We start from the raw sequence: 18,219 nt of genomic DNA on the forward strand, positions 1-18,219 counted from the left end.
GGAAGCCCGGAAAGCTGCTCACTGGATTCACGACGACCGAAGTCGTTAATGTGACCAGCGCTCATATGACTTGAACCGAGCAGGGACATCGTATTGAGAACAGTGAGCACTCATTGGCTGCACAATACTAGCAAAACAGGATGTGGATAGGATTTCTTCCGCTTTGGGCTATTGGAGAAAAAAGCAACCTGCACAGGAACGGGATGGAGACTTGGATAGGTAAGTGATCTGCGTAGCTCAACGTACCGGTAGTACTGGTACGAAGAGACATTCATCACATTTACCGCTATAATGAAGTGGCTACTGTGCTCCTTAAACGAATCAAGTCATGTTGTAACCAGTCTCATGGATCATTGTCTGACCACCATCGAACGATATGACACTAGTAGACATTATATAGTGACACTGTTATCTGAAAATATGAGCTCCAGATTAACTTGATAATCTTAATTAACCGTATAAAATTGACCCTATTTACTCCAATATAATACGCGCTCAAAATCCATGACCATAGACCTAATGTAGCCTATGATAGCAAAAGGATGAATACATCCATAATATACTTAACTAGCTGCACTAACAGCCCAAAATTGTCACAACTTATGATTGTCATACCAACTGCTTTGAACATACAGACGGTGTAGAACATGATGCTTGTAAGAATTATAGGTCAGTGACTTATGTACTGGAATACCGCAGACACGTCTCTCTCCCCGGTCTCTTGGCGCATCAGCAGGTCCTGGATCTTGCTGAGGGCACCCCTCTCTCCATCATTAACAAAGTGGTTCCAGGTGCTGGTATCGCCATACAGCATAGCCTGCGCCTTGATGAATTGCGTTCCATCCGGTCTACATCTCTTGCATTTGAAGGTGTCATGTGTGTCACTTCGAGTTTCCGGTTTGAATTGGAATAGTTCGCGGAGAGACTCCAAAGAAAAATGCCGCTCAACATCCTCCGCTGAATCCACAACGCATGAGGACAGCGATTGCTTATGAGACTGTCGTTGAAAGATCTTTTCCTCAATTGAGCCAGTCGCGATGAACCTGTACACGAAACAGTCTTTCTTTTGACCATCACGCCAAACTCGCGCCAATGCTTGTTGATCAGCAGCTGGGTTCCAATCTGGGTCAAACAGCACGAGGCGATTGGCACCTATTAAATTGAGGCCACATCCACCGGCCTTGCTGCTGAGGAGAAATACAAACTCTTCCCCGTCTGGGTTGTTAAATTTGTCGACGAGCTTTTGCCGCTTATTCACATTCATGGTACCGTCCAGTCTCAATGAGCCATACCCCCTCGATCTGCATAGCTTTTCGAACAGGTCAAGTGTCTGAGTGTAGTTACTGATGAGAACAATTTTATCATTAGTGTCTTGGCGTATGCGTGCTAGCATTCGATCCAAAACCATCATTTTCCCGGAATACCAAGACTTGATATCGCGGTCACGCCCTCTTGCCTCAGGTGGCACATAATCTTCTGGGAATGCAAATTCGCACCCGGGAAGGTCGGTGGAGAGGTTTAGCAGATCAGGATGGTTGCAGAGCTTTTTCAAAAGGCCAATTGCCTTAAGCGGTTGGCTTCCTTTGCCCTTGAGCAAGCTCCTAATCTCTGGACTCTGAATGAAGTGGTTATAGAGGTCGAGTTGGAACTGAGATAAATTGCAAAAGACAACATGCTCATACTTGACTGGCAAGTACTTCGTCAATATATCATTTGTTCGGCGGATAATGAATTTGTTGACGATGGTTGAGAGCTCAGCTAGACATTCATCGCCTTTCTTTTTGTCTTCTTCCGACCCTGCAGCATCCCTTCCTCTGAGAATAGGTAATTCAAACTTTTTCCGAAATTCATTCTGCGATCCTAATAAATCTGGGTTGGCAAAGTTGAGCAGGGCGAAATATTCCGAAAGATCATTTTGAATAGGGGTTCCTGACAAGATAACACGACGTTGCACATTTAGACTGTTGAGTGCAGTCCATGTTAAACTATCCTTATTTTTGAGCCGATGACCTTCATCGCAAAGAAGTAGCCCTATGGGACTATCCTTTAATGCCTCAACATACATCCTGAGCGTTTCGTAGGACACAATGAGCACAGGTCTTACAACGGCGCGACCGGAAGCAATAGCCCATTGCTTGATCTGGGATGTGAGTTCTGTCTTCGAAGCTTTACCATCCACCGCAAAAGGCGTGATGGCATCTTTACCTAGCCATTTTACTGTGATTGTTAGCAGGCATTCAAACCTTCAGAACGCACTACCTACCAAGCTCATTGGCCCAGTTGCCAACCAAACTTGAGGGACAAGCAATGATACACTTCTGGATAAGGGTCTTGCCTGCCTCAGGAGACTGCTTGAGTAATGTCCACATCAATGAGATGCATTGAAGCTATCGCCGTCAGTCGGACCTACTGCTCTGAAGGGTCTGTTGGCCATACCGTTTTCCCTAGTCCCATTCCATCCGCCATTATACATCCGTGTGCATTCTTATCGACCATGCCGGTTGTGCAGCGGTATAAAAACTAGGGGACAGATATCGTTAGTCTAATGTCGCAGGAGAGCATTGACTGGAACCGTAATGTTACCTTTACACCTTCAATTTGATGTGGTCGTAGAACCTTTGCCAGCCTTGGATCTATCACGACTGGAACTTTTGGACCAGTTTCAACCTTTTTCTTGAGACCAAGTATGTCTGCTAAGCTTTTGTGCACAAGGGGAGCGTCCAACTTGGGCTGTTGTTCTTCCGGCTTTCCATCTTCTGGCGACTTCATTTCAGTGTTTTCATCGACATCATCGACAGTTGGATCATACAGCACTATCGCAAATTCTCCGCTAGGATCATGTAGAGGCTTCACAACAAATGTAGCACCTTGTCGCATCCCCAAAGTTGGCGCTGGTCTAGCGCCATTGTAGCTGTCAACCGCCTTGTTGATTAGAGGTATCTTGAATCGTTGTTTAAAGGTTGTCTCTTTATCTTTAGGTTTGAACACAGGGAATCTATTCACATCTCTGGTGGCGAGTGCTAAACGTTCCTCGTTGGTATAGGGCTTTTCACTATTATCGTCCACAGTTTCGTCAGCCCCCGCATAGTTCACCTTTCTTCGTTTCCTCGCAGGTTTATCGGACGTCCGGGTGGGTGTAGCAGATCCAGGGCATTTGAATGGTTTCGATAGGCGGTCAATGGACTTCGAAGACGGGGTCTGGAGGGTTTTGGATAACGGGGTGTTTCCGCCATCTTCCCTTGCACTCGGTCGTGGTCGATACCTTTGAGAAGTTAGCGATTCATAGCATCAGGAAACTAAACAAATATTCCTCTTACATTAAAGGTAGCGGTGCTATCCAGATCTTTTTAATACACGCACTAATAGGTGGGCTGATGTCTGGCAGTCAATGCCACTTCCATTAGAGTCATGAACAACGCGTTGCCACCTCTTGGCGCGTTTCCCTGTGATTGCCTAAACACCAAAGTATCACGCTGTCACGTGCTGATACCAGAGCTACTATGGAACCCCGCCACCCTGACGAGCACTAACATCAGATGAAAGCAATGAAGTAACCTTAGACTACCGACTACTGTTCAGAGGTCGAATTTTGATCTCATGTCCTCAGACTTCTGGGCTGGCTACCTTAGTGGGGCCATCGGGATCATCATCGGAAATCCTCTGGACCTTATTAAAGTTCGATTACAAGCAAGTCATGCTACAGATGTAGCTGCAATATTTCCGCACCAACACTTGAGCCGCTTTGAGAGCACCAGCTCCCTCGTGCGAGGTTTGGCAGCCACTGTGAAGTTTCCAGACTAGACACATTAACTTACCTGTATATTAGGTGCCGCGGCTCCAATTCTTGGATATGGGGCTCTAAATGCTATACTTTTTGTTGCCTATAACCGGTCATTGATGCTCTTGGACAGTTCTGTGATAGATCCCACAGACCCTCAAGGAATTCCACTGTATAAATTATGGCTTGCTGGCGCTGCAGGCGGAGTGGCCAGCTGGACTGTGTCGTCTCCGACTGAGTTTATCAAATGCCGAACGCAACTTGACACACGCCCGGGAGTGTCTTCTTGGACCATGACCAGAGATATTGTCAGGACCCTTGGCTGGAGGGGGCTTTATTTCGGAGGAGCCATAACCTGTGCTCGAGACTCTATTGGCTATGGATTTTAGTACGCACAATGTTTCCCCGGATCTCCCCCCGCATGTTCTACTTTGAGCGCACCATTTACTTATATCGACACAGTTTTTGGACTTATGAGTATTGTAAACGTCTGATGGCCTCTAAGGACGACGATGCACAGCAGGCGGCAATGAAAGTACTCCTGTGCGGTGGTGTTGCTGGAGTAGCTACGTGGGCTTCAGTTTATCCGTTGGACATGATCAAGACCAGATTGCAGGCGCAGGGGCTCCCATCACGCCCTGAAGACCAGCCTCTGGTGCAGTCTCGAAATGATAGACGGACACTGAACAGCTTTCAGCTCGCTAGGGAGACATATCGGACAGAAGGGCTGAAGGCCTTCTATCGTGGGTTAGGAATATGCAGTGTAAGAGCATTCATAGTAAATGCTGTTCAGGTATGTTTTTCCACGTATACAGATCAGGGCCACAGCTAATCAAAGCAATGTACGTAATAGTGGGCAAGTTACGAGTGGCTCATGAGGTATCTCAACAACCCATGGAATCAGACACATGCACAAGTTTCATAAATAGGGATATACTCCGGAGTAGATTGTCTACAAAAATTAAGTTATGTCCATGTATTGCGACTTGTAAGTAATACTCGCCCTAACTAAATAGTGGCCGATTAGAGTGGAGCTCAATATACGAATATCCGAGAAACGGCGATTCCAGTCGGGTCACCGCAAGACGGAATCAGCGTACTCGGTAAATCGGGCGCCAAACTCTGGCGGTTTTCGGCGCATGTGGTTTCACGTGTTTCATGTGACCCTGCCGATTTCTGATTGGCTGAAAGGACTTGAGCTATGCAACCAATAGCATTGTCTTAAAGACAACATCAACCTTCTAAGGATGAAATTTTTTTCTGTCGCTTCTCGTCCAGTCTGTCCAAGAGACATATCCCCCTCCATATTGGAGATGTATATCCAATAGTCGCGGATGCTCATAAATCGCGTAGTAGTCGTAGAAACTTATTCCTCCATGTCGACAACAGTTTCTCCTGAACGCAGGCCTTTATCAGTGCCTAAACCCACAGCGGCTTCAGCGACCTTCTGTGTATGAGGTTCTTCGCGTAGGAGTCGAATTCTATATACACAAGATGTGCTCGAGTCAGCTTCAGGTTGCGTGCAAATGCTTGCGCCACAATCGCGCGAGTCTATTACTGACCTTCGTTTATGGTTTTTACCCTTTGTGTGGGCAACCAGGTTATGTTCACTCTCAAACCATTTTGAGCACTCAACGCAATAATGCTTTCCAAGCCCTGGTAGATCCTCGGGGTCCTTGGTTGCTTTGTACTGCGCAAGGTGTTTGGGGGATTCGATATCAGCTCGAACCTGATCGTAATCCCTGTAGATATCACTCGAGTCAGAATGCTTTTTGTAAAACCCTAAGATGTAGACAATAGCTGAGGGTTGTAGTACCTTGTCCTGCGCTTTGTTTTAATTCTTCTCAAAGCGCCCATTTTGGATACCTATCTACCAGAACCAGTCTGCAGGTACTTCTTTTTTTTTTTTTTTTTTGGAGTCGCAAAGTATTATCACCGATATACGGAACGATGCTAAAGCTTTAGTTGTTGCGAGAGCGGGCCAACTATCTCAAAATTTCCGCCATTGTGTGCGCGAAAAGAATTTGGTGAAACATGTCGCTCCTCATTGGCCGAAAGACCGTTGGCTTGGCACCGGTCCGCGGGATGGATGACCATCGGTAGGCCTCGGCTCTGGCTCGGCTCTGTCAGCAGGCTGGGGTCGCTGTTACATCCATCTTTCGCAGGTTGTATTTTATGACGTTTCCATTTTTTCGGCACATTGCTCCGGAACAGCATCGCCCAGTTGCGTTTTAGGAGAAATAAGACGGCAGAGACCCAATCAAGTTGCTCCAGTAACGAGGATCTTCTCATTCAGCGAGCAGTATCGCCTTGACCTTGCAATGAATGATCTTAGAAATTTTCGCACTTTGCCACATTACGCTACCCCCTGTAGAAGCTGCCGACAGCGTTGGATGTCTCGAAATGTCAAAAGCTGCATCTATGATGTACTCCGAGTACTATAGCTCAAGTTTGATGTAATCAGTCATGCATGATTGGTCCATCACGATCTCCGCTCACATGCGTTGGTCCACTGACTGCGCTTGTATTATTACCATGTAACCGGACACGGGTAAACGTTAAGGTATGGAGGTAGAGCTATTCTAAGTATCAAAAGGCCACATGGAAATTTGTCGGGACCACTGAGAGAGAGCGCTATTCAAATCAATGAGAAACCTTAGGTCTCCGATTATTGACAATATGGGGCCTGAAAAAGGAATGCGTGTAGGTAAGCCGAATTTCGAAGTTCTCGACAGGGTAAAGAAAGGGGGGGGGCAATCGCGGGTTGCCCAGCCACTTCCTTGTGTCCGGTCGCATGCTTAGTTTGGGTCCCAGGTGTCCCGAATGCGTAAGGCTCCTGTATTGTCACGAGCGGTTACGGGTCCTGTTCGCCGGTTCAGTAATGGCTACTGTAAAGCAAGAATTCTTTCCCACTCTAAAAAACACCAAAGCTTCCTTTTTATCTGCTCCATTTTCCCTTTTCTTCTGACCTCTTTCTTCTCTCTCTTTACTCTCCACTCCATCTTTGCTACTTCCAACTGTTGAAGTTAGCTCTTTTTTGGATGTGTTGCGGCCTTGCTCACCTCGCATAGAGAGCTTTCAAAATGATCTCCACAAGGCTCGCGCGCATGGGTGCGCTGGTAAGTCGTCCTGGATATATGGCTTTGTCCAGCATCGCGGCGCCTGCATCGTCTCCAATTCGATGCTAGGTTTTCCGGCTGGTTTACTCTTTGAAGCATCCTGGACTAACATAGATCTCTTTCGCAGGCCCCCAAGTCCCGTCTTGTAAGAACACCTTGACTATTGTTCTCGCTTCTGCGAGAAGTTGGGCCCTTTATGGCACGGGTATCGAAATGGAACCTAACATATTTCACAGTTTCTCGGGGCCCGGGGTCTGGCCACTGCCAGCGAACACCCTCTCGACAAGAAGGTCGAGATGTCCAATGTTGAAAAGGTAAGCAATGAACAAGACTGTACTCTCGGCTGTACCGGGAGAGCGGGCCATTACCCTATATGGAAATCGGAGTTTGCTGACGATGTTTCGCAGGGCAACTACATCAACTACAAGTATGGCAGCACCTTTTACTTTCATAGCAGGAGCTCCTGTTTTGTTAATGCGCCATCACGGTCCATTGACGCGGTGGCTAACATTTGTGCCAATTTTCTAGGAAGATGTCTGAGAACTTGGAAATCGTTCGCAAGCGTCTGAGCCGTCCTCTTACGTACGCCGAGAAGATCCTCTACTCTCACCTTGACAACCCCCATGAGCAGGATATCGAGCGTGGTACCTCCTACTTGAAGCTGCGCCCCGACCGTGTCGCTTGCCAGGATGCCACCGCCCAGATGGCTATCCTTCAGTTCATGTCGGCAGGCATGGCTTCCGTCGCTACCCCTACCACCGTCCACTGTGACCACTTGATTGAGGCTCAGGTTGGAGGTGAGAAGGATTTGGCTCGTGCCAACGAGATCAACAAGGAGGTCTACGACTTCCTTGCCTCCGCTACCGCCAAGTATAACATTGGTTTCTGGAAGCCTGGCTCCGGTATTATTCACCAGATCGTTCTGGAGAACTACGCTTTCCCCGGTGGTCTGATGATCGGTACCGACTCTCACACTCCTAACGGTGGTGGTCTTGGTATGGCTGCCATTGGTGTTGGTGGTGCTGATGCCGTCGATGTGATGGCTGGTCTTCCCTGGGAACTTAAGGCTCCTAAGGTCATTGGTGTTAAGCTCACCGGTGAGCTGTCCGGATGGACCACTCCCAAGGGTAAGTTACACGGTGATCTCCTTGTAGATGAAACGGAAGAAAGCTAATTGATTGTGTGTAGATATCATCCTTAAGGTCGCTGGCCTCCTCACTGTCAAGGGTGGTACTGGTGCCATTGTTGAGTACCACGGACCTGGTGTCAACTCTCTTTCTTGCACCGGTATGGGTACCATCTGTAACATGGGTGCTGAAATTGGTGCTACCACCTCTCTTTTCCCCTACAATGACCGCATGTACGACTACCTGAAGGCCACTAAGCGTCAGCACATTGGCGACTTCGCCAAGTCCTACGCCAAGGAGCTTCGCGAAGATGAGGGTGCCGAGTATGACCAGCTGATTGAGATCAACCTGTCTGAGCTGGAGCCTCACATCAACGGTCCCTTCACTCCCGATCTTGCTACCCCCATCTCCAAGTTCAAGGAGGCTGTCGAGGCCAACAAGTGGCCTGAAGAGCTCAAGGTCGGTCTCATCGGTTCTTGCACCAACTCCTCCTATGAGGATATGTCCCGTGCCGCCTCCATCGCCCGGGATGCCCTTGATCATGGCCTGAAGTCCAAGTCTCTCTTCACCATTACCCCCGGTTCTGAGCAGATTCGCGCCACTATCGAGCGTGATGGTCAGCTCCAGACCCTCGAGGAGTACGGTGGTGTCATCCTTGCCAACGCTTGCGGTCCTTGCATTGGACAGTGGGACCGTAAGGATGTTAAGAAGGGCGAGGCCAACTCTATCATCTCCTCCTACAACCGTAACTTCACTGGCCGTAACGACGCCAACCCCGCCACTCACTCCTTCGTCACCTCCCCCGACCTTGTTGTTGCCATGACTGTCGCCGGTACCCTCAAGTTCAACCCTCTCACCGATACCCTGAAGGACAAGGATGGCAAGGAGTTCAAGCTCAAGGCCCCCACCGGTGAGGGTCTTCCCGCTAAGGGCTACGACCCCGGTCGTAACACCTATCAAGCTCCTCCTGCGGACCGCTCCACTGTCAACGTCGCTGTCTCCCCTACCAGTGACCGTCTCCAGGTCCTCCAGGGATTCCAGGCCTGGGATGGCAAGGATGCCACTGACATTCCTATCCTCATCAAGTGCCAGGGCAAGACCACCACTGACCACATCTCCATGGCTGGCCCATGGTTGAAGTACCGTGGCCATCTTGACAACATCTCCAACAACATGCTCATTGGTGCCGTCAACGCCGAGAACGGTGAGGCTAACAAGATCAAGAACGCTTTCACTGGTGAATACGATGCTGTCCCTGCCACTGCCCGTGACTACAAGGCTCGTGGCGTCAAGTGGGTTGTCATTGGTGACTGGAACTACGGTGAGGGTAGCTCTCGTGAGCACGCTGCTCTGGAGCCGAGACACCTTGGTGGTCTTGCTATCATCACTCGCAGCTTCGCCCGTATCCACGAGACCAACCTGAAGAAGCAGGGTATGCTTCCTCTGACCTTCGCTGAGCCTGCCGACTATGACAAGATCAAGCCCGATGACAAGGTTGACTTGCTTTGCACCGAGCTTGAGGTCGGCAAGCCCATGACTCTCCGTGTCCACCCCAAGGATGGCAAGACCTTCGACGTCAAGCTCAACCACACCTTCAACGAGTCCCAGATCGAGTGGTTCAAGGACGGTTCTGCCCTCAACACCATGGCCCGCAAGGCTGGCAACTAAATTTGCCGCAACGTGGGTTTAGCGCTGGGGTCAACATTGGTCCGTTTGTAAATTATACTGTATATGTTTCTAATCCTCAAGGAGAAACATATCAGCTTAGTGCTTGCCATGCGGCTTGGCACGTTGGGAATGAGTGGCAGCTCTGGGGATGATAGCGGCTGCTAATAGTACTTCTACGATGGGATATTGCGGAGTCGAGTTCAAAATTTAACGACCTGTTTACTTTGTTATCTCTACATTTGTTGGACCCTTTTGAGTTTGGGTGGACTATATGGGATATAGTCTTGTGTCTTTTTTTCCTATATCATCTACTGTATGTTAGGGACAGCAATCATACCATATTTCCTTTTTGTTCAAATTTATATTCTCTCCTTCCATTCTGCCTGAACATTACTTTCTATAGCCTGATGAGCTGTAGATTAACGTAATGATGAATAGTCAAGTAGTTCTCATTGCTAAATTTCGACATAGCTGACATAAGATCGCGTGCTCAGCCGAGGCTCAAACCTAAGCCCCGCTCTCGGGATGTAATTTCTACTATATCAATAAGATACGAAGTACTCCGTACGGATGTGAGATTGTCTTTGTTTCCTCATCAGTCAGTCGTGGTCAGTTGACATTGCGTGAATTCGAAACCATATTCTTTCACCTAACAGGAAGATCTCATCTAGACTATTTCCGATTCACCCCGCTTGAGCAACTAAGGTTGAATAAAAAGCGCTCGGCTAATTCTGAGTGACGTTGGACGTACAGTTGTGCTGTTGGACGATACTACTCTATCTAGCGTCGACTGTGGTGTAGCCAAGTCCACAATTTGGAAGAACGGTGCCATTTTTTTCCTTTCGTGGTTTTGGACGCTCCGTCGATCCGCTGTTACCTATTACTCCCGATCAATATTTCTCTCCCCTGCCCAACATTTTTCGCCCCGCGTTTGTCGACGAATCTAGACCAGGGATAGCTGAAAGACAAGGCCCCGGACTCTCCGTTTCAATTTGATTTGACCCGGAGAACGTTCGTACCCAACTATGGCGACTCAGCTCGTTCCTCTGCCGGAAGTGGAGAGACTCAGTGCTTCAGTGGTGCGGATACTTGGTGGTAATCCCGGCAAGGTAGGCTCGGACCATGTATTTTGATATTCCCCTATTCTGGTGGCTGCGAATCAAAAGTGCCCTTGGACTACCGGGACTTGATGCACATTCTGTTAAGCTCGATGAAATAAGAACCCACGTTGATTTGAGGCTGTATATAGTTTACATTGCAGGGTGAGTCCCTTCACCTTCATCCAATGGGATTCGCAGCTTTTGGCCTAACAACATCGTTCAGGAACAAATACATATCTGATAGGTCGTGGACCTCAACGGATTCTAATTGACACTGGTGAAGGCAAGCCTTCCTGGGCCTCTCATCTGAAGACAATCCTGTCGGAAGAGAATGCCACCGTGCATAAAGCACTCTTGACGCACTGGCACCATGATCACGTCAATGGCATCCCTGACCTTCGCAAGCTTTGTCCTCAAGTCACTATCTACAAGAATCAACCAAACGAGGGTCAGAGTGGTATTGAAGATGGACAGGTCTTCAGCGTAGAAGGAGCCACATTGAAAGCGTTCCATACGCCGGGGCATACAGTTGATCATATGATATTTGTGCTAGAGGAAGAAGACGCGATTTTTACTGGTGATAGTAGGTACTCCCTTTCCCCCAGCTCCTACCATCTTGTGATATCGCCGTGCATAACTGAACTAAAACCTACTAGACGTTCTGGGACATGGGACTGCGGTATTTGAAGATTTGACAGTGTATCTGTCCAGTCTACAGCGAATGCAAGACCGAGTGTTGGGACGCGGGTACCCTGGCCATGGAGCAGTAATTGAGAATGCAACGACAAAAATCACTGAATATATCAAGCATCGACAACAGCGAGAAGATGAGGTGATACGCGTTTTACGTTATGGAAAACTTGATGTCCCTGATGATGAACCATCACCGGAGCGGAGAGCCTCTTGGACCCCCCTTGAGATAGTGAAAGTGATCTACCATAACGTCCCGGAAAGCCTCCATCTGCCAGCGTCGCACGGGGTGCTGCAGGTGCTAATGAAGTTAGAAGCCGAGGGTAAGACAGTCCATGACACGGAGTCGGGAAAGTGGAGGCTGGAAACCGGGAAGTCTGCGCTATAAACCCCCTTCATTATAGCTCTGTGTGACACTAGAATCATGTCTATCTAATGACATTTCATACAACTGTGAGTGCCTGGGATTCATGACGCGTGGCCTCGGATTACTGAAAGTAGAAAGCATGGACGACCACTGCACCGCAGGGAAATTTACAGAAAAGCGCCGGGGGGGCATGCCAGGTTTGCCTAGACTGTCTTTCATACATCAATCCTAGTACTATCAGAAAAGGTCTGGATTTTGTTTGGCAGGAAAGTTGCAACGTAAATGAACACTTTTGGCCCAGTCTGGACCTGTCAGAAGTGTACATGGAGGTGTGGGCTATATAACGCTACCGTGAGAGAAAAGGCTAGTAAATTAGGGGGAAAAAAAATTAAAACCGAATAGAAAAAGTAAAGTAAGAAAAATAAAGACAAATAGTAAAATGAAAAAAGCAAAAAGAGTTGGAGTACCATACATGACTTGACACTAGACTGAGGGGTTGGCATTACATTGCCAAATCGTCATCCGACCAGCCAGTGGGCTCGGCGCGCCTAAATATTCCAAGCAGGAAAAGGCATTAAGTGAATTTCCCTGTTGATTATGGTCATATTTAAACAGCTGAGGGGCCCCATCATCTTCCATGGGAGTGTTGGCATCATCCGCAATCGGTGAGTGGTTAACTTTGCGGGCCCGTGACCTCATTCATCATTCTTTATCCGTGCAAAACTAAATTTCTCCTTCCATTACAACATAACTTACTACCTAACTATCTTACCTGGTTCCTTTCCATGGGGAACCCCTTCTTCATATATCATCAGAACTTGAATTCAAATCAAACTGCTACTATCCGCTATTGTCAAAGTAACCAACTGTCTTTGTATATTCTTCTTAGTCGATGAACTTGCTAGTGAAGAGCGTGCGCGATTCATACTACGATCACTCCAGCTCGTCCTTATTACCCGACTGGAAACTTTGGGTCACTTGGTCCGCGCGTCTGGTCGATTGCTGAGCTCTGAGGTCACTCTTTGCCCGTTTTCTCCCCACCGGACCGCCTTCTTGTACTTCACAAAAAGCTCCCCGCCTTTGTTGTAGGGCCGACATTTATTGTCATTTTAGCAGTGTTTGGTTTTACCGGCCAACTGTCTGATTGTTGGTTATCTGTGGGTTGCGGTAAAGCTGTCAATCGTCGTTCTCATTTGGTGTTGACTTGATTGTCTTTATATATTACCCCTCTATTTCTTTCTTTAGTTCCTTTCCTATTTTTTACTTTTCAACAGGTTTCTTTCTAAGAAACTCACCGTTCTCGATTTAATCTTATTCAACATTTAAATCCTATTTCGCCAACCATGCCTTCCCTCGAAGACGGTTCTAAGAATGACTCAAGACTGCTACTCATCTCAAATCGGTTGCCGATTACGATAAAACGCTCCGAGGACGGCAAGTATGACTTTTCCATGTCTTCTGGTGGCTTGGTTAGCGGACTCAGTGGCCTTTCAAAATCCACTACGTTCCAATGGTATGGCTGGCCTGGCCTAGAGGTCCCCGAAGAAGAGATACCGGTGGTGAAGCAACGGTTGAAGGATGAGTACAATGCGGTTCCCGTATTTATCGATGATGAGCTCGCGGACCGGCACTACAACGGATTCTCCAGTTAGTACCTCTTACCATGCATTTATATTGCAAACTCAAGTGCTTCGAGTTGCATCAAGTTGCTAATAAGTCTACTGTTACTCAGATTCTATTCTGTGGCCCCTTTTCCATTATCATCCTGGTGAAATCACCTTCGATGAATCTGCTTGGGACGCTTATAAGGATGCGAATCGACTATTTGCGCGGGCCGTCGCGAAAGAAGTCCAGGATGGCGACCTAATTTGGGTGCATGACTACCATTTGATGCTTCTCCCTGAGATGCTTCGAGAAGAAATCGGAGACCAGAAGCAGAATGTTAAGATTGGGTTCTTCCTCCACACCCCCTTCCCTAGCAGTGAGATTTACAGAATTCTTCCCGTCCGAAACGAGCTGTTGCTTGGGGTCCTCCATTGCGACCTCATAGGCTTCCACACCTACGACTATACAAGACATTTCCTGAGCGCTTGCTCGCGCTTATTGTACGTTGAGACCAGTCGTTACGTAAAAACGTGGGAGCTAATGATGGGCATCTAGGGGTTTGGCGACGACTCCTAACGGCATAGAGTTCCAGGGCAAAATCATTGCCTGCGGGGCTTTCCCGATCGGGATTGACCCTGAGAAATTTCAGGAGGGCCTTAAGAAAGAGAAAGTTCAGAAGCGGATTGCACAACTTGAACAGAAGTTTCAAGGAGTGAAGCTTATGGTGGGTGTTGACCGTCTTGACTATATCAAGGGCGTTCCGCAAAAGCTGCATGCGCTGGAAGTGTTCCTTAGCGACCACCCTGAATGGGTTGGTAAAGTTGTCTTGGTCCAAGTTGCTGTCCCCAGTAGACAGGATGTCGAGGAGTATCAGAATTTGAGGGCTGTTGTGAACGAGCTGGTTGGTCGCATCAACGGGAAGTTTGGTGAGTGATTTTACTGGCAGGGCATTATAACATATTGCTGACCTGATTAGGTACTGTGGAATTCATGCCAATCCACTTCCTACACAAGTCGGTCAATTTCGATGAACTGATTGCCCTATATGCTGTGTCGGACGCGTGCATTGTTTCGTCAACTCGGGATGGCATGAATCTGGTCGCGTACGAATATATTGCAGCTCAGCAAAAGCGGCACGGCGTTTTGGTCCTCTCAGAATTTGCTGGTGCAGCCCAGAGTCTCAATGGCAGTATTATTATTAACCCTTGGAACACCGAAGAACTAGCTAGTGCTTACCAGGAGGCTGTCACCATGAGCGACGAGCAAAGGGCTCTGAATTTCTCCAAGCTGGACAAATATGTCAATAAATATACGAGGTATGCACATGCACGACATTCGGACTGATGAACATCGCTAACCTATTTTAGTGCCTTCTGGGGCCAGTCATTCGTAACGGAATTGACGAGGATATCTACCCAATCTGCGGAGAAATTCCAGTCTAAAAGGGCTTCCCTGGCCGGCACGTACCACGAACAAGTGAACGGTGTAGAGTCTGAGGGATCGTCTTGATTACGCACCAAAAAGACACCTAGCTTCTATACTGTCGCATTTGGCGTATCAGAAGAGGAAACACAAAATTGTGTGACGAATTGCTCAGAGCTTTTTATTGACGGCCTGTGAGCACTGGATGACGTGAATGAATTTTTTTTTTTTTTTGAGTTTGTTTTGCATTGGTTAAGATTCTCGGTCACTCATATGAAATCTCATAAGAGGGTAATATTGTACTTAGATTCCTGGGTCCGGGTCATGGATGGGTATAAAAGGTTGAGGTGTTGCTGGTGTACTGTACATTAAGCGTTCTCTCTAAGCTCTCAACTCAGCGTGTATTACCATCATTTATTTGTATTTGATAGACCAGAATAATATGTCATCGATCCGCTATTAGTGGCTCAGTTCTGGAAAGATCAACCTCACTTCCCAGTTGAACTGTACATGTGCATGGCGCGTGTATGCAAACAGTGCAAACACCGGCGAGAAATTCTGGACGGCCTCGTCCGCGGATTTGACGCTGTTTCACCGGAGACGCCGCCTGAGTTTTCGTTGAGACGAGATCATATTGCCCCAAATTGTGATATTATTGGACTTGAATTGGGCTTGAGCCGAAATTTCGCGGACGTGCAATTCATTCTCTATCCGCGACAAATCCGCACGCGCCTTTGGGGAACTACCTGGTCGGACTTTGTCGCACCCAAAAGGAACAAGCAACAAGAACAGGCACAGGGGAACCCCTCTACTCATATGAATATGCGTCCAAGCAACCTCTTCCGGGCGATGCAGCCCCTCCGCTCTTCTATTCTCAGACCTACATCGACCTCGTCCCCAGCCGCACACATCTACTCTGCCATCTCGACACCAATCCGCCGCTTGAATTCGACGACTGCTGCACCCACGGAGACCCAATCTTCCACAGCACCTTCTACTCCATCGGCGGCTCCTCCTTCTCTCCGCAGCTATCCCTATACCCTGAAGACCGGCACTGTGGTCTCCGTCGGCCGCATGGACCGTACCGTCCGCGTCGCCCACCGCCACACCATGTGGGACAGTCACATTCGCAAGACATACCCTAAAGTTACGACATATCTTGTGTCCGACCCAAGGAACTCCCTGCGCGAAGGGGACGTCATCGAGTTCTCCTCGGGATACCCGAAGAGCCGGCATGTGCGTCATGTTGTCGAAAGGATCATTGCGCCGTTCGGCGAGGCAATTGAAGACAGACCGGCTGTTCTGACACGTGAAGAGCGGGACGCAGAGCGCGTAGCCAAGCTAACCGTCAAGTGGGAGCGCAGGGAAGCCAGAAGAGCAGAGGGCGGCGAGGGCCAGAGCTTAGGAGGACAAGAGCACGTTGGGCGGATCAGGAGGCTAATCTATGAGCGTACTGGGGCCCAGTAGAAGGCGAATCTACTCCGCTTGTCCTTCTTTGGCATTTCTCTTTGATTGTATAAGATAGATATTGGGCTCAGAGGGCTGCTTTTATCTTTGATGTGTGTCGACTCCTTCCGAATGTATTATATCTCATTGTGCATGTGTGCTACTAGTCTTTTCTTTGCAACATTAGTCATATTGGCAAGTCATACTATATAAATGTAAGCTTTTAAAATAGCTGCTTTTGACCTCTTGTAGAGGGTGATCGAGAAGCTTACTGGGGCTTGAGCTCAAGGAAGGCAACGTATAGTTTGTTGATAAGATTGGAGTCTGGCATTGAGGTTAGATCTCAGAAATGTTAATTGTAGACAATTACTGATTAAATGCTTTCATACAGACCTGTAACTGAACCTCTAGTTGATAGGTATCCCGCTAGAGGGATTCGATAGCCATTGAAGACTAGAAAAAGCGTATGTCATAGGGTTCGATCATTATGCAATTGACTATTATACGAGCTAGACGAAACAAAACAGGTCTCTGAGGGTTGAACACCTATGTTGTTGGGATGTGATTGCGTAGACAAGAGTATAGAAGATTTACTGGTTTAACAATACTTTCAAAGGAAGTAGGCTCTAGTTCTAGTGTCTGTTCTGCTGTTAGACTTGATAGTAACTCAGAGTAAGTCAACATCATGATATATGCCCGTCGACTTACCACAGTGTATCAGCAGATTTAGCAGGTATTAGATCCATGCTGTCAGGTTACGCTTTTCTGATAAGCACCAATGGGCATAGAGTCGCTGGGGGCAGGGGAAATAGATAAGACCCCCGCGTCTCATGATGCTAGACAATGAATTTTAAACACGTCTAGAGACCATTTAAAACCCCAAATCTATCAAACTCAAGGTGCAGCTACTTCCTCCAGTTTGCAAAATGCGTCTTTTCACTGTTCCCATTGCAGTTCTCTTGTGCTTATTTCAGATGATCCTTACCAGTACAGTTCCCAACTCAACTCAATTGCAAATGGCATTCCTTTCTCAACTAGAGCTTGCTGGATGCGCCGGGCAAATCGAGTATTGGGCGAACTAAGCGGCTCTCCCTGCCCATTCGCTGCATTTGGCACTGCTGTCGTTAATCATACTGATAATGATGGACTTGGAGATCTGATATGTATCGGGTTTAACCAGAACCGCCAGACCGGAAACCCGTCCCTACACGGTACCTTATCTCAAACCTCCTTCGGATAGTGGTTCCTTCGTTCAATGCTGATGGATATTGGTACCCCTTAGGAGAAATAGCAGCCATCACGAACTGCACAACCATTCGGTGGGCGGGGTTTAAGGAATATGTCTACGGAACCTCAATTGATACGTTAGTCCGGAAAGGCTGGTCCCAGATCCATATATCTTCATTGGAGGTTTTTCGGGCTTCTTTGGACTTGATGTCTCCTACTGTCTTGATTGGGGATGTCCTTGTGAATGAGACCGATCCATACTTCTTGTGGCAGTTTGATCCGGCTTATCCTTACCCTGATGACTGCTCGCATTCTGGTAATGGCACTAGGTGTCGGGTTTTTACAAGGGAGGAGTTGAGATAGAATGTATGTCAGAAATATGGATTGTGTACACCCCTGTTAGGGTTATGCTGGGTCTATGCGAGATATGCACTCCGTAGTCATAAGTAGTATGTTATGTTTTTCGAATATTGTACTTTTAGAGAATAGCCTCCTGAATGATGAAAATCCTTGTAACTCGACGATCTACTTCTGTATACTAACCGTTGGTCTAATCTATATCTGATATTCCTCCTGCAACTATAGCCCCCAAATACGGAAAGTCTAGCTCGGCCGACTTTGTTTCCCAAAAAGGCAAGTTTGAAAGCTTTCCTCCGAAACCCCATCATTC

General features: G+C 47.7%; 10 protein-coding genes across 10 annotated transcripts; 6 read left to right on the plus strand and 4 right to left on the minus strand.

The window, feature by feature from the left end:
• Nucleotides 1-670: 670 nt before the first annotated feature.
• BDV27DRAFT_141744 (DNA-dependent ATPase RAD54) lies at nt 671-3,638 on the minus strand (the record flags this gene model as incomplete). Its single annotated transcript, XM_032069865.1, has 5 exons — nt 671-2,217; nt 2,264-2,387; nt 2,437-2,520; nt 2,584-3,262; nt 3,625-3,638. The coding sequence occupies 5 exons, from the start codon at nt 3,636-3,638 to the stop codon at nt 671-673; spliced, it is 2,448 nt and encodes an 815-aa protein (XP_031931781.1).
• Nucleotides 3,639-3,988: 350 nt separating this feature from the next.
• Nucleotides 3,989-4,763, plus strand: BDV27DRAFT_33071 (putative mitochondrial carrier protein). The gene is made up of 2 exons (XM_032076346.1): nt 3,989-4,571; nt 4,632-4,763. Exons 1-2 carry the CDS (start codon nt 4,176-4,178, stop codon nt 4,701-4,703), a joined length of 468 nt encoding a protein of 155 aa, XP_031931782.1. The 5' UTR covers nt 3,989-4,175; the 3' UTR covers nt 4,704-4,763.
• Nucleotides 4,726-5,774, minus strand: BDV27DRAFT_121843 (putative C2H2 finger domain protein). The gene is made up of 3 exons (XM_032065469.1): nt 5,595-5,774; nt 5,341-5,520; nt 4,726-5,259 (listed from the first exon to the last, which is right to left on the minus strand). The coding sequence occupies exons 1-3, from the start codon at nt 5,633-5,635 to the stop codon at nt 5,145-5,147; spliced, it is 336 nt and encodes a 111-aa protein (XP_031931783.1). The 5' UTR covers nt 5,636-5,774; the 3' UTR covers nt 4,726-5,144.
• Nucleotides 5,430-6,101, minus strand: BDV27DRAFT_33076 (uncharacterized protein). Its single transcript, XM_032076347.1, has 2 exons — nt 5,595-6,101; nt 5,430-5,520 (listed from the first exon to the last, which is right to left on the minus strand). Exon 1 carries the CDS (start codon nt 6,068-6,070, stop codon nt 5,732-5,734), a length of 339 nt encoding a protein of 112 aa, XP_031931784.1. The 5' UTR covers nt 6,071-6,101; the 3' UTR covers nt 5,430-5,520; nt 5,595-5,731.
• Nucleotides 6,102-6,712: 611 nt separating this feature from the next.
• Nucleotides 6,713-10,050, plus strand: acoA (aconitate hydratase ACO1). The gene is made up of 6 exons (XM_032065470.1): nt 6,713-6,897; nt 7,025-7,042; nt 7,134-7,211; nt 7,305-7,324; nt 7,426-8,024; nt 8,086-10,050. The coding sequence occupies exons 1-6, from the start codon at nt 6,862-6,864 to the stop codon at nt 9,690-9,692; spliced, it is 2,358 nt and encodes a 785-aa protein (XP_031931785.1). The 5' UTR covers nt 6,713-6,861; the 3' UTR covers nt 9,693-10,050.
• Nucleotides 10,051-10,266: 216 nt separating this feature from the next.
• On the plus strand, nt 10,267-12,342 carry BDV27DRAFT_121849 (putative metallo-beta-lactamase domain protein). Its single transcript, XM_032065471.1, has 6 exons — nt 10,267-10,300; nt 10,364-10,801; nt 10,942-10,954; nt 11,016-11,375; nt 11,449-12,057; nt 12,322-12,342. The coding sequence occupies exons 2-5, from the start codon at nt 10,718-10,720 to the stop codon at nt 11,868-11,870; spliced, it is 879 nt and encodes a 292-aa protein (XP_031931786.1). The 5' UTR covers nt 10,267-10,300; nt 10,364-10,717; the 3' UTR covers nt 11,871-12,057; nt 12,322-12,342.
• Nucleotides 11,992-12,332, minus strand: BDV27DRAFT_121850 (uncharacterized protein). The gene has a single exon (XM_032065472.1). The coding sequence runs from the start codon at nt 12,317-12,319 to the stop codon at nt 12,161-12,163; it is 159 nt and encodes a 52-aa protein (XP_031931787.1). The 5' UTR covers nt 12,320-12,332; the 3' UTR covers nt 11,992-12,160.
• Nucleotides 12,343-13,070: 728 nt separating the features above from the next.
• Nucleotides 13,071-15,320, plus strand: BDV27DRAFT_33114 (glycosyltransferase family 20 protein). Its single transcript, XM_032076348.1, has 5 exons — nt 13,071-13,496; nt 13,582-13,954; nt 14,010-14,380; nt 14,431-14,770; nt 14,822-15,320. Exons 1-5 carry the CDS (start codon nt 13,193-13,195, stop codon nt 14,961-14,963), a joined length of 1,530 nt encoding a protein of 509 aa, XP_031931788.1. The 5' UTR covers nt 13,071-13,192; the 3' UTR covers nt 14,964-15,320.
• A 164-nt stretch (nt 15,321-15,484) lies between these two features.
• BDV27DRAFT_121852 (uS17 family ribosomal protein) lies at nt 15,485-16,846 on the plus strand. The gene is made up of 2 exons (XM_032065473.1): nt 15,485-16,646; nt 16,716-16,846. Exon 1 carries the CDS (start codon nt 15,693-15,695, stop codon nt 16,341-16,343), a length of 651 nt encoding a protein of 216 aa, XP_031931789.1. The 5' UTR covers nt 15,485-15,692; the 3' UTR covers nt 16,344-16,646; nt 16,716-16,846.
• Nucleotides 16,847-17,192: 346 nt separating this feature from the next.
• Nucleotides 17,193-18,014, plus strand: BDV27DRAFT_121853 (uncharacterized protein). Its single transcript, XM_032065474.1, has 2 exons — nt 17,193-17,533; nt 17,605-18,014. The coding sequence occupies exons 1-2, from the start codon at nt 17,371-17,373 to the stop codon at nt 17,910-17,912; spliced, it is 471 nt and encodes a 156-aa protein (XP_031931790.1). The 5' UTR covers nt 17,193-17,370; the 3' UTR covers nt 17,913-18,014.
• The last annotated feature ends 205 nt before the right edge of the window (nt 18,015-18,219 follow it).

This window comes from Aspergillus caelatus (genome assembly GCF_009193585.1).
Source record: "Aspergillus caelatus strain CBS 763.97 unplaced genomic scaffold BDV27scaffold_19, whole genome shotgun sequence".
NCBI classification, from domain to species: domain Eukaryota; kingdom Fungi; phylum Ascomycota; class Eurotiomycetes; order Eurotiales; family Aspergillaceae; genus Aspergillus; species Aspergillus caelatus.